At 57.5% G+C, this 14,147-nt stretch overlaps 1 protein-coding gene across 1 annotated transcript; it reads right to left on the reverse strand.

Annotated features, from left to right (window-relative positions):
• Positions 1-1,181: 1,181 nt before the first annotated feature.
• LOXL1 (lysyl oxidase like 1) lies at positions 1,182-9,439 on the reverse strand (the record flags this gene model as incomplete). Its single annotated transcript, XM_084268109.1, has 6 exons — positions 1,182-1,301; positions 1,491-1,586; positions 1,683-1,839; positions 2,192-2,329; positions 2,841-2,949; positions 8,359-9,439. The coding sequence occupies 6 exons, from the start codon at positions 9,437-9,439 to the stop codon at positions 1,182-1,184; spliced, it is 1,701 nt and encodes a 566-aa protein (XP_084124235.1).
• Between the last annotated feature and the right edge of the window lie 4,708 nt (positions 9,440-14,147).

Consider the following 14,147-nt stretch of genomic DNA (forward strand, 5'->3'; position numbering starts at 1 on the left):
AGCACCTTTGGCCACAGAAAGAACCAGAACATCCCAGCATGGCAGCCACCTCAAGGAGTCGAGCATCCCTGCCCGGGCAGCACCTCCAAATCCAGGCTTTCTTCTTCCATCTCCCCCTTCTCCCCGAAAATACCAAAGGGGTGCAAGACTACAGAGCTTTCTATGGCTAATATGAGATTTAGAGCATTTATACAGCGCTTAACGGGCCCTGGGTGCCTTTATTCCAGCTAAAATGTAGCATCAGTTTCCCTTAGGAAATGAAAAAAAAAAAACCCACAGGTGGTTATAAAAAAGTTAAGTATAAAAAAAGATTTCAAAGAGTCATTCTCACTTCCCCTCCTTTTAACGTGAAGAAATGGCAGGTTTAGGGGGTGTGGGGAGGGTGTGGAGGAGCTGCTGATGGGGTCGCTGGTGGGACAGAGGAGCCAGCTCAGGCACTTTCTTGAGAAGGGGACAGAGGCTGGGGTAGGTGATGTCCCTCCGAGCCTGCTCCCATCAAGATCTGAAAGAAACACCCCCCCCAAAGCAAACATGTCAGGATTTGGGGAAAGACATTTCAAACTGTCATTTCAAAGGCAGAGAGGGGGTGGGTTTTTTTCTAAGCTCTTCTTCCTTCCCTGAAATAACATGGAAATTCAATATAAAAACCCCAAAGAGAGGCAGACGCCGACCCCCAGCTCCCCTGCTGACCACATCCAGCTGGTTGTTGGATGCTGGTGCAGAAAACCAGATGAAGGGAAGGAGAAAAGGAATGAAACTGCTCAGATCCACCCTCCAATCTCTCTCTTTCTCCCTTCCTTCTTTTCTTTCTCCCTTTCTTTCCCTTTCTTTTGTCTTTCTTTCTCTCTCTCTCTTTCTCCCGTTCTTTTCTCTTTCTTTCTCTCTCTTTTTCCCTTTCTTTTCTTTCTTTTTTCTCTCTTTCTCCCTTTCTTTTCTTTCTTTCTCTCTCTCTTTCTCTCTTTCCTTCTCTCTCTCTTTCCTTCTCTTTCTCTCTCTGTCCTTCTCTCTCTTTCCTTCTCTTTCTCTCTCTGTCCTTCTCTCTCTCTTTCTGTCTCTTTCCCTCTCTTTCCCTTTCTTTCCTTCTCTTTCTCTCTTTCCTCCTCTTTCTTCTCTTCTCTTTTTTTTTTTTTTTTTTCCCAAGGGAAGGCCAGGGAAGGACAGACAGACAGACAGACATCTCCTTACTGGGAAATCTTGCAGTTTGTTGTGGAGACATAGCGCCCGGTGTAATGGATGTTGCACCTCACCACATTGTTGGTGAAGTCTGATTCCAGGACGATGTATTTGGGGTTCACTTGAACCTACAAACAAGTGAAAGACAAGGAAAAACACCCCCAAAAAACGAGTCAGAGCAGGGACAAACAGTGCCTAAACCATGACAAGGAGCTGACACCTAAAAAAAGTTTGTGGTCATGAACCCAATCATTCAGAAGCTCCCAAACCAACCCCAAACTGGTAATATTTGCCCCTAAAAAATCTCCCCAAAAGACCTTTAAGACGTAATTCCCCGGCTGCACGTCTGTTATATCAATCCACTGGCAATCGATGTCGGCATTGTAGGTGTCGTAGCAGCCTGGGCTCAGGCCCTGCAGGGAGAAAATGGGGTTCAGGGTGTGCTGGGAGGGGGTGGGGTGAACCCCAAGGAGCCCTTCGAGCATGCCCACCCCCCCAAAACCAGTCACCTGGGTGTGGGCTGTGCAGGCGTAACGCTTCAGGTTGCCGAAGTCGCAGGTAGTGTCCTCAAGGCAGAAGCTGGCCTTGTGGCCCTCGGCCACCTTCCTCCCCGTGGTGGCATCCAGCAGGTCGTAGTGGCTGAACTCATCCATGCTGTGGTAGTGCCTGGGGAACAGGGGACACAGGCACAACAATACCAGGGTGACACCCCATATGGAGCCACCCCCCCATCTCCCAGATGCGTTTTTGCCTGCTCCCCATCAACCCCGGAGCCAGGCCAGCCTGCCAGCTCCCTCCTTGGGGACACAAGTTACAGGAGCACGGTGGCTTTAGGGGCGTAGGCATGAAGAAAGGTGATACACACTTTCCCTTCCCACCCCCTCCAAAAAAGGTGGGGGGGGAAATGCAATTAAAATCACCTTTAAAACACCATTAAGAAAGCCTTCCCCACATGCCCTGCCAAAAGAAGTGTATGTGGGGGGGGGGGGGCTGATGGAGGGGATGTGGGGACACTCACTGGTGGCAGCTGTGCCATTCCCAGCTGTGCCGGGGTCGGCTGGGCAGGAAATCAGCCGTGCCTTGGTTCTTCACCCGCTGGGGGAACCGCAGGAGCACCCGCACGTCGTAGTCGGTGGTTTCGGGAGTGTAGGCCGTGCTGGGGACATCAGGGAGGGTCAGTGTCACCCCCTCCTTGCCCTTGGTCCTAATGGACAGGATCCCCTCCCCGGGTGTGGGGGTGCAGGTTCAGCCCTGGCACCCCTGAGGAGGAAAAGCCCCAGCGAGCACCTCTGAAGGAAGAGGTTCCTCCATGGAAAAGGAGGGGATGAAAAGAGGAGAGGAGACAAGGTCTCCTGGCCCTGCAGCACCCACCTTTCCCTTTCCCCTTCCCTTTCCCCTCTCCTCCATCCTTCCCCTTCCCCTCTCCTCCATCCTTCCCCTTCCCCTCTCCTCCATCCTTCCCCTTCCCCTCTCCTCCATCCTTCCCCTTCCCTTCTTCCCTCCCCTTCCATCTTCCCTTTCCCCTCTCCTCCATCCTCCTCCCCTGACCAGCACATCCCCCCCACTCCCCCTGCAACCTGCCCACTCCCCATCTCCCTTTTACACCACCTGGACCCTCCCTCCCCAACCCCTCCCCACCAACCCCATCATCCCCACACCTCTTCTACCTGGCCAGGCACTTCTCCTCAGCTGCACAGCGCAGTGAGTACAGGTGAGCTCGCTGCACGTAGGTGGATGCTTGCACGTAGTTGGGGTCCGGCACCAAGTCAGGGAGACCTGCCAGGGGATGGGGACAGCCCTGAGGGCTTGGGGACAGGTCTCAGCTTGGGGTACACCGTGGCTGCAGGCTGGAGACAGCCATCCCAGGCTTCGTGGGGAACGTTTGCTCCAGTCACGGCCACGTTGTTTTAATTTCAAGCTGCAGATGGAAAATCCTCCCCTCCCCTCCCCTTCCCCCCTGCTCTGGCTGGCAAATCCCAAAACTCCATTTTCTTACACTGGGATTGCTCAACCCGTCCTCCTGAAAGCCATTACACCCAGCCCTGGGTGGCCACAGTGCAAGGGGTTACTGGGGTCTCCCAGCACCCCCCAGCTCCCACAGCCAGGGGCAGGAGATGACATGACCCCCCAAAAGAGGGGTGCCTATTTCCAGCATCACCCCCACACACACACACTGTTATCCCTCCTTTCCATTAATTCCTGCCACTGCCCTGTGCTTGAGGCTGAGACAAAGTGACCTGCAGACAGCTGGATGGATGTAGGGACAGGTGGGAGCTGCCTCACTTCCCAAGAGCATTGTTGAGCCCAGCTGGAGCAGGTGCTTCCCCTCCAGCAACACCTTTTCACACAGTCTCCTCCAGGACCACCAGGAAAGCCCCTCCAGAAGATTCAGGACAGGGGGCAATGCTCCCCAGGCACTTCGTGCCTCAGTTTCCCTTCTCACAGCCCCCTGCAAAGCCAAGCCCTGCTCCACAGCCTCTGCTCAGCATCCTTCCTTCCTGCAGGCTTGCCAGCCTGTTTCCATCCCTATCCTCATCCCCATCCTCCTTCCCTCTATCTCCATCCCTCATCCTCATCCCCATCCTCCTTCCAATCCCCATTCTCACCTGCAACCCCATCCTTGTCCCCGTCTTCATCCTCATCCCCATTTCCATCCTCATGCCCATCTTCATTCCCATCCCTATCCCTCCCCATCCCTATCCCTGTTTCCATCCTCACCTCCATTTCCAACTTTATCCCCATCCTCAACCCCCATCTTCATCCTCATTCTTGTCCCCATTCTCATCTCCCTTTCCATCCTCATCCTCCTCTTCATCCCCATTTCCATCCCCATCCCTCTTTCCATCCCCATCCTCATCCCCATTTCCATCCCCATCCCTGTTTCCATCCTCACCCCCATCCTCATCCCTCTTTCCATCCTCATCCCCATCTTCATCCCCATCCCTGTTTCCATCCTCACCCCCATCCTCATCCCTCTTTCCATCCTCATCCCCATCTTCATCCCCATCCCTCTTTCCATCCTCACCCCCATCTTCATCCCCATCCCTGTTTCCATCCTCACCCCCATCCTCATCCCTCTTTCCATCCTCATCCCCATCTTCATCCCCATCCCTCTTTCCATCCTCACCCCCATCTTCATCCCCATTTTCATCACCATCCTTCTTTCCTATCTTCATCCCCATTTCCATCCTCATCCCTGTTTCCATCCTCATCCCCATCTTCATCCCCATCCCTCTTTCCATCCTCATCCCTCTTTCCATCCTCATCCCTCTTTCCATCCTCATCCCCCTTTCCATCCCCATCCCTCTTTCCATCCCCATCCCTCTTTCCATCCCCATCCCTCTTTCCATCCCCGTCTCCAGCTCCACTTCCATCCTCATCCGCAGGGACCTCGAGGAGCTCCAGCCACACCATTTCCAGCACATTTCCTTTTTCCCTCCTGTGTTTTTTTACCCTATTTTCCCTTTTTTTCCACGGGCAGAAAGAACAATGCCTCCTTGTTTCCCGGCCTGCCTTCCCTGGAGAGATCACGTCACTCCATTGGAGCTCGTTTCCTGCCCCGCTTGCTTGGTCATCGCTGCTGATGTAATGCCCATGGGGGGGAGAGATGGAGGAGGGGGTGCTGAGGGGTGCACACATCAGTGTGTGAAAAAAAAACACTCCACAAACTTGGGAGACCTTGAAAAAACTCACACACCTTAAAAAACTAATTAGTAATTAAAAGAGCAACAGAGAAAGAGCCTGAGCCCCATCCCGCCCAGGAGAGGAACATTTGTCATCATTTATAAAGCAGCTTTTCCTCCCCGCTGGTGTTTATAATAAATCCTTGGATGCTTTGGAGAGAAATCTGACTCCTCTACCAAGGGGGAGTTTTATTTCCCCCCCACCCCCATGATGGAGCTGGCCCTGGATGGCCCCGTTGTTATTATAGGGTCTCACAGCGGCTTTTCGGCTCAGCACAAGGCAGCACTGCAAACACCGGCACTGTGGGGGTTAACAGGATGGTGGGATCCCACCTCCTCATCCTCCAAAGGTCCCTTTAGCAAAGCAGGGACCCACACTGTCCCCAGCCCGGGGCTGAGCAGCTCTTGATCCTGGGTTGGTTTCTTTTTTGCTGAGCCAGCGCTTCCCCACCTCCCGCAAGCCAGGGGCCTGGCAGCCCCCTGCTATCGCCTCCCAAAAGGGACAACCACAGCAAGAAAATGTTTGGTTTTCCTCCTCCTCCACCCCTGGGCCTGCCCCAGGGAGCTGCCAGAGAAGATTTCCTACTTCTTCCCCGTGAAAATTAGAATAATAAAGAAGCAGGGAGCCTGCTGCCCGCCGGGCTGTTTGTGCAGGTGTGCGGGGCTCAGCCCAAAAACCCCCCGGCTCCAGCAGCTTTCTGAGGGGGAGGCTGCTTTGCCTCCTCATTCCCAGCCCCAGAGATGTGGGGACCACTGAAGGGGTTGGCTCTGAGCAGTGGGGACATGGCCAAAGTGACTGGGATGGACCCTTTCATTGTTCCATTCCATCCCCTCCCCTCCTATCCCTCCATCCCATCCCACACCATGCCCTTTATCGCTCCATCCCAACCCAGCCCACCCCATCCCATCCCCACTGAATCTTCTGAAGATCCCTCATTGGTTGTTAAACACCTGAAGAGAGCAACAAAACCAACCAAAAACCATTCCCCTTCATCATCCCATTCCATCCCCTCCCCTCTCATGCCTCCATCCCATCCCACACCATGCCCTTTATCCCTCCATCCCATCCCACCCCCCTTTATCCCTCCATCCCGTCCCAACCCACCCCATCCCAACCCCACTGAATCTTCTCAAGATCCCTGGTTGGTTGTTAAACACCTGAAGAGAGCAACAAAATCAACCCCAAACCATTCTCAAACCCAAGAAGGGGAGACTTTCCCAGCAAGACTGTCATCTCCTGATCCCTGTGCCCCTTCCACAGGTGATGGCACACTCAAGTGTCACCACAGCCACCACAGCTCAAGCTCAGTGAGCACTGAAATCCCCATCACCTGCGACAAACTCTGCTAGAGATGGAGGAAAACAGGGATGGGGGGATTTCAGGGAGGAATCAGGGTGAAGAAGCCCCTGGAGATGCCTCCTGGAGGTGGGTAAAGTGTGGAGAGCACCAGTAAGAACCAGCACTTTGGTTGAACCCCATGAAGAGGGGTGGGCTATCTGCTCCCACAGCTTGGCTGCCATGTGAGCTTGGCTTTCACCAGCCAAGACCTTTGTATGGAATGCTTCAACCCTGGGTGACACTTGGGTCCTTCAGCAGCAGTTGTGAGCAGGAAATGCAAATACTTGGAGAGTCTCCTCACCATCTTCTTGCCAAAACTGGGTCTGCTGCCTTTACCCTACGTTTCTCCTGACCAAACCACATGAGATGCTCCTCTCCCACCTGCACCACAACCTGGCCAGAAACCATTTCAACTCTTGCCTTCCCAAACTCCTTCCTCCTCTTTTTGGGATGGGGGGAGGTGGACGACCCACGATGCTCACGCAAACCCCAGTAAACCCCACCCCCCCAGTAAAAGTTGGTGGGGTCTAATTGCTTAATTAACCCCCTCAGGTGCCCCATCGAGGGGCCGGGAATGCCACACATTCCTGGCAGAGCCCAGTGGGATTAGGAGGCTCTTAAAGAGCTTAAGCACATAATTAACATCTGATTCGGCTTTATAAAGTGTTTTGATCAATTAAGAAACCTGCTTGCAGGGCGGCCCTGCAGGTAACCAGGTTTGGGTGGTTGGGTTTGGGGGGTTTTTTTGGTGTCACTCCCCCCTCCCCCAAGGAGGTGACAGCTTTCCCCAAACAAAGCTTGGCTGGAGAGAGCAGAAGGTGACCTGGAGGAGAGGCCAGGTGCTGGAGTGGCCCCAGAGAGCCCCCTCCCTGGGCTGGTAGGACAGTCTTTATTCCCTTCTTTATGTTTATTAAGGAAAAAGGAGCAGAAGGAAGCTGGGGACTCCTGCACCGAGGGGTGGGTGCCCCATTGATGGGCTCGTGGGCTGATGAGGGTTGGCCCCCCCCACCCATGGGCACACCAATCCCCCTTGGCAAAACCACAGCACCATCACCTCCTGGCTCACCTTCCAGGTACCCTTGAAGGCCACTGCCTTTCCCAACAGGCCTGCCAAGATAAGCTTGGCAAGCATCTTCCCATTTCCCTGCCACCTTGGGTCATCTGTAGGGCAGCCACCCTGCCCCCCAGAGACACGGGACCACCAGCACCCCTCATCCCTTGCCCGGAGAGGGGGGCAGAGATCTGGAGGAAGACTGTCTCCACTCACATCATGTCCCCAAGCTCTTTCCCACACATCTTCATTGGGGACAGGCAGACCTCAGGCTGACCCAGCCTGTGTTTACTTGCTCGCATGCAACAGGGCAGGGTTGGGATGAAATGCTTCCCCCAGTATGAACCTTCTGGGACAGGATTTTCTCAGAAACCAGGGATGGGGCTGGATGGGTTATAAGGTCAGACGGGTCAGAGGCTCCAGATGAGATGGATTTCCCAAGGGACAGGCAGGGAACAGATTTTCCCCCTCCCACCACCCCCTGGGCTGTTGCTCCTCACGCCCTCCAGCTTTGCTTCCAAGTTCACCACAGAACAAAAAAAAACCACCCTAAATGCTCCTGGCAAGCCTCAGCCAAAAAGCCACGGGATTTCATCAGGATCAGGGTCAGTAGGATGTGACGTGACGACGTCGCTGCCGTGAGGCATCCCTTGGATGACCTGGGATATGGCACTGTCCCACCCCAGGAGCATGGCATATCCCCAGCCCACAGCCACCCCACGCAGGAGTTGTGGTGGGATGACCTGGAACAGGGTACATAACCCCTCCTCAAGGGCTGTGTTTTCCCCCTCATCCCACTGCATGGGATGACATGGGATGGAGCCGAGCCCTATCCCAAGCCTGGAACTTGCTCCTTCACATGCCTTCCCTTTCCTCCCTGTTTCCCACCACCTCAAACACCCCTCCCAAAACACACAGGGTTTCCAACAGCCCCAGCCCCTTCGGTGGCCACTGGGCCACATTTGTCCCCACAGCACCAGGGCAGCATCCTTGGAGAGTGACTGGCACCAGACCTGGATGCAGAGGAGGGTCCTCTCCTAGTGACAAAGCACCCAGGGCACTGTCCCACCCCAGGGAGCTGCCGCCCACCCCGGGGAGCCCCTCAGACTCACCCCGTCCACCATGGTTGGGCCTGTAGACGCTGCCCACGCTGACCCGGGCTTGGCTATCCGGGACGGCCTGTGGTATTTCGGGGCTCCTGGCAGGCAGGTAGGGCTCGGGACGGGGAACCCCATAAGGCTCCAGCGCCCGAAAAGGTGGCTGCGGCTCATAGGGTGGGTACTGACCCCCCTGCCCCGTCCCGGCAGGAGCTTGCAGGTTGTCAGCCGATGCGACGCCGCGGCCGGCGGGCTGTTGGTTGGGGTACAAGTCCTGGGCACCCTGTTCCGGTGAACCGCCGGTGTCGTGGTACAAGCTGTGGGAGTATCGGCGGTCCAGCCCATCGGCTGGTTGTGGGGCAGCGGGCGCATAGGGGCGTTCGGCCGCCGGGTAGTAGCCCTGGGCTCTGTAGGGGCTCTGCTCCTCCCCGTAGTCCTCGTAGCGCGCCCGGGGTTGGAAGGGGTACACCACGCTGGTACCCGCGGCCGCCGAAGCCACGGCTGCCCCGCCGGTGCCGGTGCCGCGGTAATAGGTGTATGCCTCGTCGTACGCCCGGGCCGACTCGTAGGGCTCGTACTGGGGGGCGGAGGGGAATTGGGGGTACACGGGTTGCCCGACGGAGGCGTAGGCGAAGGAGGAGGATGAAGAAGAGGAGGAGGAGGAGGAGGAAGAGGAAGAAGCTTGGCGGGAGCGCCCAGCGGGCCGTACCCTCTGCGAGGCCGTACTGTCGCCCACCGGTCCCTCACGCCAATTTTCGGGCACCTGCCCGAAACCGAAGGGATGCCGCGTCTGCCCCCGCACCGTTTCGGAGCCCGGTCGCGGCGGTACCACCGGTACCTGCCGCCGCACGCTGCCCGTTCCTCCGGTCATCGCTCCCGCCAACAACAACCGGCTCCCTCGGGGTCTCTCGTGCCCCGGCGGTACGTACTCGGCGCCGGTGTTGAGCAGGCTGTAAACGCGGCCGTTGTTCTCCCACTGGATCAGCTGCCTCCAGGGCTGCCCGCCGCCGCCGCCGCCCGCCTCCTGCCCGCCCGCCAGCAGGCACAGCCCGCAGCCCAGCGCTGCCCACAGCCCCCAAGCTCCCCGCGGCTCCATCCCGGTCGCGGTTCGCCGCCGGCCCCCGCGGTGGCTTTACCCCCCCCCACCCACCCCCCCCAGCCCCGGCGGAGCGGCTCCCGGGGCGGGCGGAGCGGCCGCGCTCCCCGGCGGCGGGAGGGAGGGAGGGAAGCGGCGGGGATGGAGTAGGGGGGGTGGTGTGGGAGGGGGGAGGTGGAGGAGCGGGGGGGGGGAAGCGGCTCCGCCGGGTCCTAAGAACCGCCTGCAGCACGGATCCTGCCCTCCAGGAGCCGGGGGGAAGCACTGGGGGTGCTGGCTGCATCCGCTGGGGATTAAAAATACCCCACCCAAAACCCCAGACCCCTCCCCAGGACAGAAACCTCGGGCTTTTACACTGCTTGAAACCCCTACCCGACGCGTGGCTGCAGTATTTGGGTTGAATTCGGCGGGTTTCGGAGTTCTACACCAGCCTTGGAATACGGGGACGGGCTGGTGAGAGCAATCCTGCCCCACACCGCTGCCGGGAAAGCCCCTGGGGTTCCCCCAGAGGGACACACAGTCCTTTCTCCACTTATGTGGAGGCCCAGTACCAGGGTGAGGGCCTGAAGGAGCACTTTTGTTCCCTCCCAAAAGCTTTCAATAGGGCTCAAAGGAGAAACTGCGCCCCCAAAAAAGGGGCCTTCCCCCAGCATGTGTGTGTGTCTGACAGTTTCGGGGCTTCCCCCTTGATACCGTCTCCCGAATGAGGACGGGTCCTTCACTAGATGTATTTAACAAGCTCCAGGGAGGAATCAAGCCCGAGACTAGTTTGCAACTCAGGGTTGGAAATATTAAACAAAAGGGGGAGGGAAATGTAGAACAAATTTGGAGGTGTTGTCTTCAACCCCACTGCCAGCTGGATCTGGCCCATGCAAACCCCAAATCCATCCCCACACCGGATACCATCTCCCTGGCTTGCTCCTTTGCATCACCAAACAAAGGACCTGTATGACCAGAGTGCTGGGGTCCCTCTGCCTTGTCCTTCCCAGGGGCCCCCTGAACCCTCCTGTGCCTTTTTACAGCCCCACTGTGCATCCGGGGAGGGGGAAGGCAGAATTTTTGGGAGCAGAAACAAAGCTAGGAAAAAGCATCCCAGCATCCTTCCATCTATCATTCACCCTGGGGAAACTGAGGCAGCACCCTGAAAGCCAGAGCAGACACCCCAAACCCTGCCAACCCTTCTTGTCCCTGGAGCTGCCCTTGTGCTGCCTGATGCTTTCCTGTTGCTTTAAGTCCTGGCCATAGGGACGTGTGTTTTCCACGTGTAGATTTTTCCTTTTCCCCTTTCCCCCCCTCCTGCCACTTTCATTCCCAGCCCCGAAAGCTGGGGATGGAGCCAGGAGGAGGCCAGGGACCAACGCCAGCCTGACCTCAGGGGATCCCAGCACCCGGCCTTACCGTAGGGCCTGAAGCCCCCCTTGCAGAACCCCCCAATTCCCTGTATCCCCAATATTTTTTGGCTTTTCCTTTCTTCCCCCCCCACCCGCCCGTGCTCCTCCCTTCTCCCCGCAGGGACTGGAAATACCAGAGTTGATGTAATAGGCAGCGCGCTGGCCAGGAAGGAAAGCCTGGCCTAACCTCCTCCTCCCACACCCCCACGGCCCCTGGTCCTGAGTGGGGACAGGCATGGGGGGTAGGGGAGGAGGGCTGGCTGTGGGTCACTCCCCTGTGTGTCACCCCAGCTCTGTACAGACAGGATTTTGGGTTGTGTGGTTGTTTTGGTTTGGGTTTTTTTGGAGGGGAGGGGGTAGTGGGGGGGGGGTTTGGTGTGATGTAGTGTGGGACACACCCACCCACCCCCAGGGATGGGGTTTCCTCCACCCCGGTGTGGGGCAGGAGAAGGACGGAGGGAGGGATAATGGTGGGGAGGGGGGAGGGAGCGATGTGTCTCTAGGTTTGGTTCAAGGGCGGGGGGATTGAGAGGGGTCAGAGGAGCCATGAAGATGCTCAGAGGGCTGGAGCAGCTCCCCTATGGAAAGAGGCTGAGGGAGCTGGGCTGGTTCAGCCTGCAGAAGAGAAGGCTGTGGGGGGACCTCATTGCAGCCTTCCAGTCCCTGAAGGGAGCAGAGACACAGGAGGGGAATCAGCTTGTTAAAGGGCAGACAGGGGCAGGACAAGGGGGATGGGGTGAAGCTGAAGGAGGGAAGGGTTAGAGGAGATAGATATTAGGGGGAAGTTCTTTCCAGAGAGAGTGGTGAGGGGCTGGAACAGGCTGCCCAGAGAGGGGGTGGGTGCCCCATCCCTGGGGGTGTTCAAGGCCAGGTTGGCTGGGGCCCTGGGCAACCTTGTGTAGCTCCAGGGCTGGAGGTTGGTGTCCCTGCCTGTGGCAGGGGGTTGGAGCTCTATGATCCTTGGGGTCCCTTCCAGCCCAGACCAGTCTGGGATTCTATGATTCACTGTGACTCTGCACCCCATCTTGCTCCGCAGGCTGTGTGATGCCACCAGGACACGGTGGCCGAAGGGACAGGCTACCAGCTCGTAACCCTTCACGGGGAGGGGTAAGGACATGTGGGGTCCCTCCCTACATCCCCACGCGAGTTCAGCATCCCCAGAGAATGGCGTCTGTCCCAAAGTGGGATCCTGCCCCCCCAAGACATGACACGGGGGTTGTGTCCCTCTCTATTTGGGGGTCCCACTCCCACTAGATGGTGCCAGCAGCCCACGTTTGTGGTGCCAGTACACCTGGGATGACAACAGCAGGGGCAGCCACCCCCGCAGTGGATTCTCCCACCCCAGCCCTGCAGAAACGCCTTCTTGTGAGAAAATAAAACAGAGGGGCTGCACGCCCCAAAGTATGCCCCCCCCCCCCTTTCTTTTTATAAACATCCCACCGGGGTGGATGAGGGTACCCATATCCAGCACCAGAGCTGGGGGACATCATAGGGCAGCTCCCCAAAAAGCCAAGCCATGGTGCTGGGGAAACCGAGGCAGTGCTGGCCCAGACAACCCCCCAGCACAGCTTGGGTGCTTGCATCCCTTCCTGTTGGGCACAACCCCCAAAATTTGTAGTTAATCATAGAATCCCAGACTGGTCTGGGTTGGAAGGGACCCCAAGGGTCACAGAGCTCCAACCCCCTGCCACAGGCAGGGACACCAACCTCCAGCCTGGAGCTACACAAGGTTGCCCAGGGCCCCAGCCAACCCGGCCTTGAACACCCCCAGGGACGGGGCACCCATCTCCTCTCTGGGCAGCCTGTTCCAGCCCCTCACCACTCTCTCTGCAAAGAACTTCCCCCCCAGCGGCTCTGGCAGCTGGGAAGGGCGATGGGATCCTGGGCTCCATCAGCAGAGGGGTGGCAGCAGGGACAGGGAGGGGATTGTCCCTCTCTGCTCTGCCCTCCAGAGGCCCCAGCTGGAGTCCTGTGTCCAGAGCTGGGGCCCCAGTACAGGAAAGATGTGGGACTGTTGGAGAGGGGTCAGAGGAGCCATGGAGATGCTCAGAGGGCTGGAGCAGCTCCCCTAGGGAGAGAGGCTGAGGGAGCTGGGCTGGTTCAGCCTGGAGAAGAGAAGGCTGTGGGGGGACCTCATTGCAGCCTTCCAGTCCCTGGAGGGAGCAGAGACACAGGAGGGGAATCAGCTTGTTAAAGGGCAGACAGGGGCAGGACAAGGGGGATGGGGTGAAGCTGAAGGAGGGAAGGGTTAGAGGAGATATTAGGGGGAAGTTCTTTGCAGAGAGAGTGGTGAGGGGCTGGCACAGGCTGCCCAGAGAGGGGGTGGGTGCCCCGTCCCTGGGGGTGTTCAAGGCCAGGTTGGCTGGGGCCCTGGGCAACCTTGTGTAGCTCCAGGCCTGGAGGTTGGTGTCCCTGCCTGTGGCAGGGGGTTGGAGCTCTGTGACCCTTGGGGTCCCTTCCAACCCAGACCAGTCTATGATTCTGTGATTCAGTGCCTGGGAAGGATCCTGGCATCCACAACCTCTGCAGTCTAAAAACCCACCTTGCAGCATTGTCTGGGGTCTCAGGTTCTCAGCACCCTGACTCAGGGGTCCCAGCAGCCTCCCTGGGGTCCCGGAGCAGCGCACGTGCTGGGTACCCTGCGGGTTTCGCTCACGGATGGCAGGAGATGGAATTAATTAGTGAGGCAGAGTGGATAATAACATGTTTTTTAAAGCGTGGTGTTTGCAGCAGACTTCTCTGGAGTGGGTTATTTATAGGATGTGTCTATAACCTAAATAAAGCAGCCGAATTTTGCCCTGATGCTCCTGGGGGGATGGTGCTGGCTGGGTCCAGGGAGGAGGAGGCGGGACCAGCACCCCCAACCCCTCCTCATCTGAAGCAGCCCATTTAGAAGCCAACCACTAGCTTGAGGACCCTGAGCAGCTTATCCTCAGCGCTGACCCTGGTTAAACAAGCTGGTTTAATGAGCAGACCCTCCTTAGGGTACCACAACACACCTCCCTCCCCGTACCTGGCCCCTCCTATAGGACCCAGAGGAGGAGGATCTGATGCTCACTGAGAACTGGACCTGCTGCTTCACTGAGGCTTCATCCCAGCCCTGGGCTGCTGCAAATGGGGAAAAGGAGACAGGTCCATATCCTGAGCAAGGCTGAGACTGGACAAAGGTGTCTCCCAGACCAGTTTGGAACTTGGGGGAGTTCTCTGACACCCTCCTCCTCCCTCTGTACCCTCTGCTCACCCCAAGGGAACTTGGCATCAGCTGGAAGGGATGCTACAGCCACCTCCACACACCAGGAGTAACAAAACACTTCCCA

This window comes from Gallinula chloropus, assembly GCF_964237585.1.
Source record: "Gallinula chloropus genome assembly, chromosome: 9".
Classification (NCBI taxonomy): Eukaryota; Metazoa; Chordata; class Aves; order Gruiformes; family Rallidae; genus Gallinula; species Gallinula chloropus.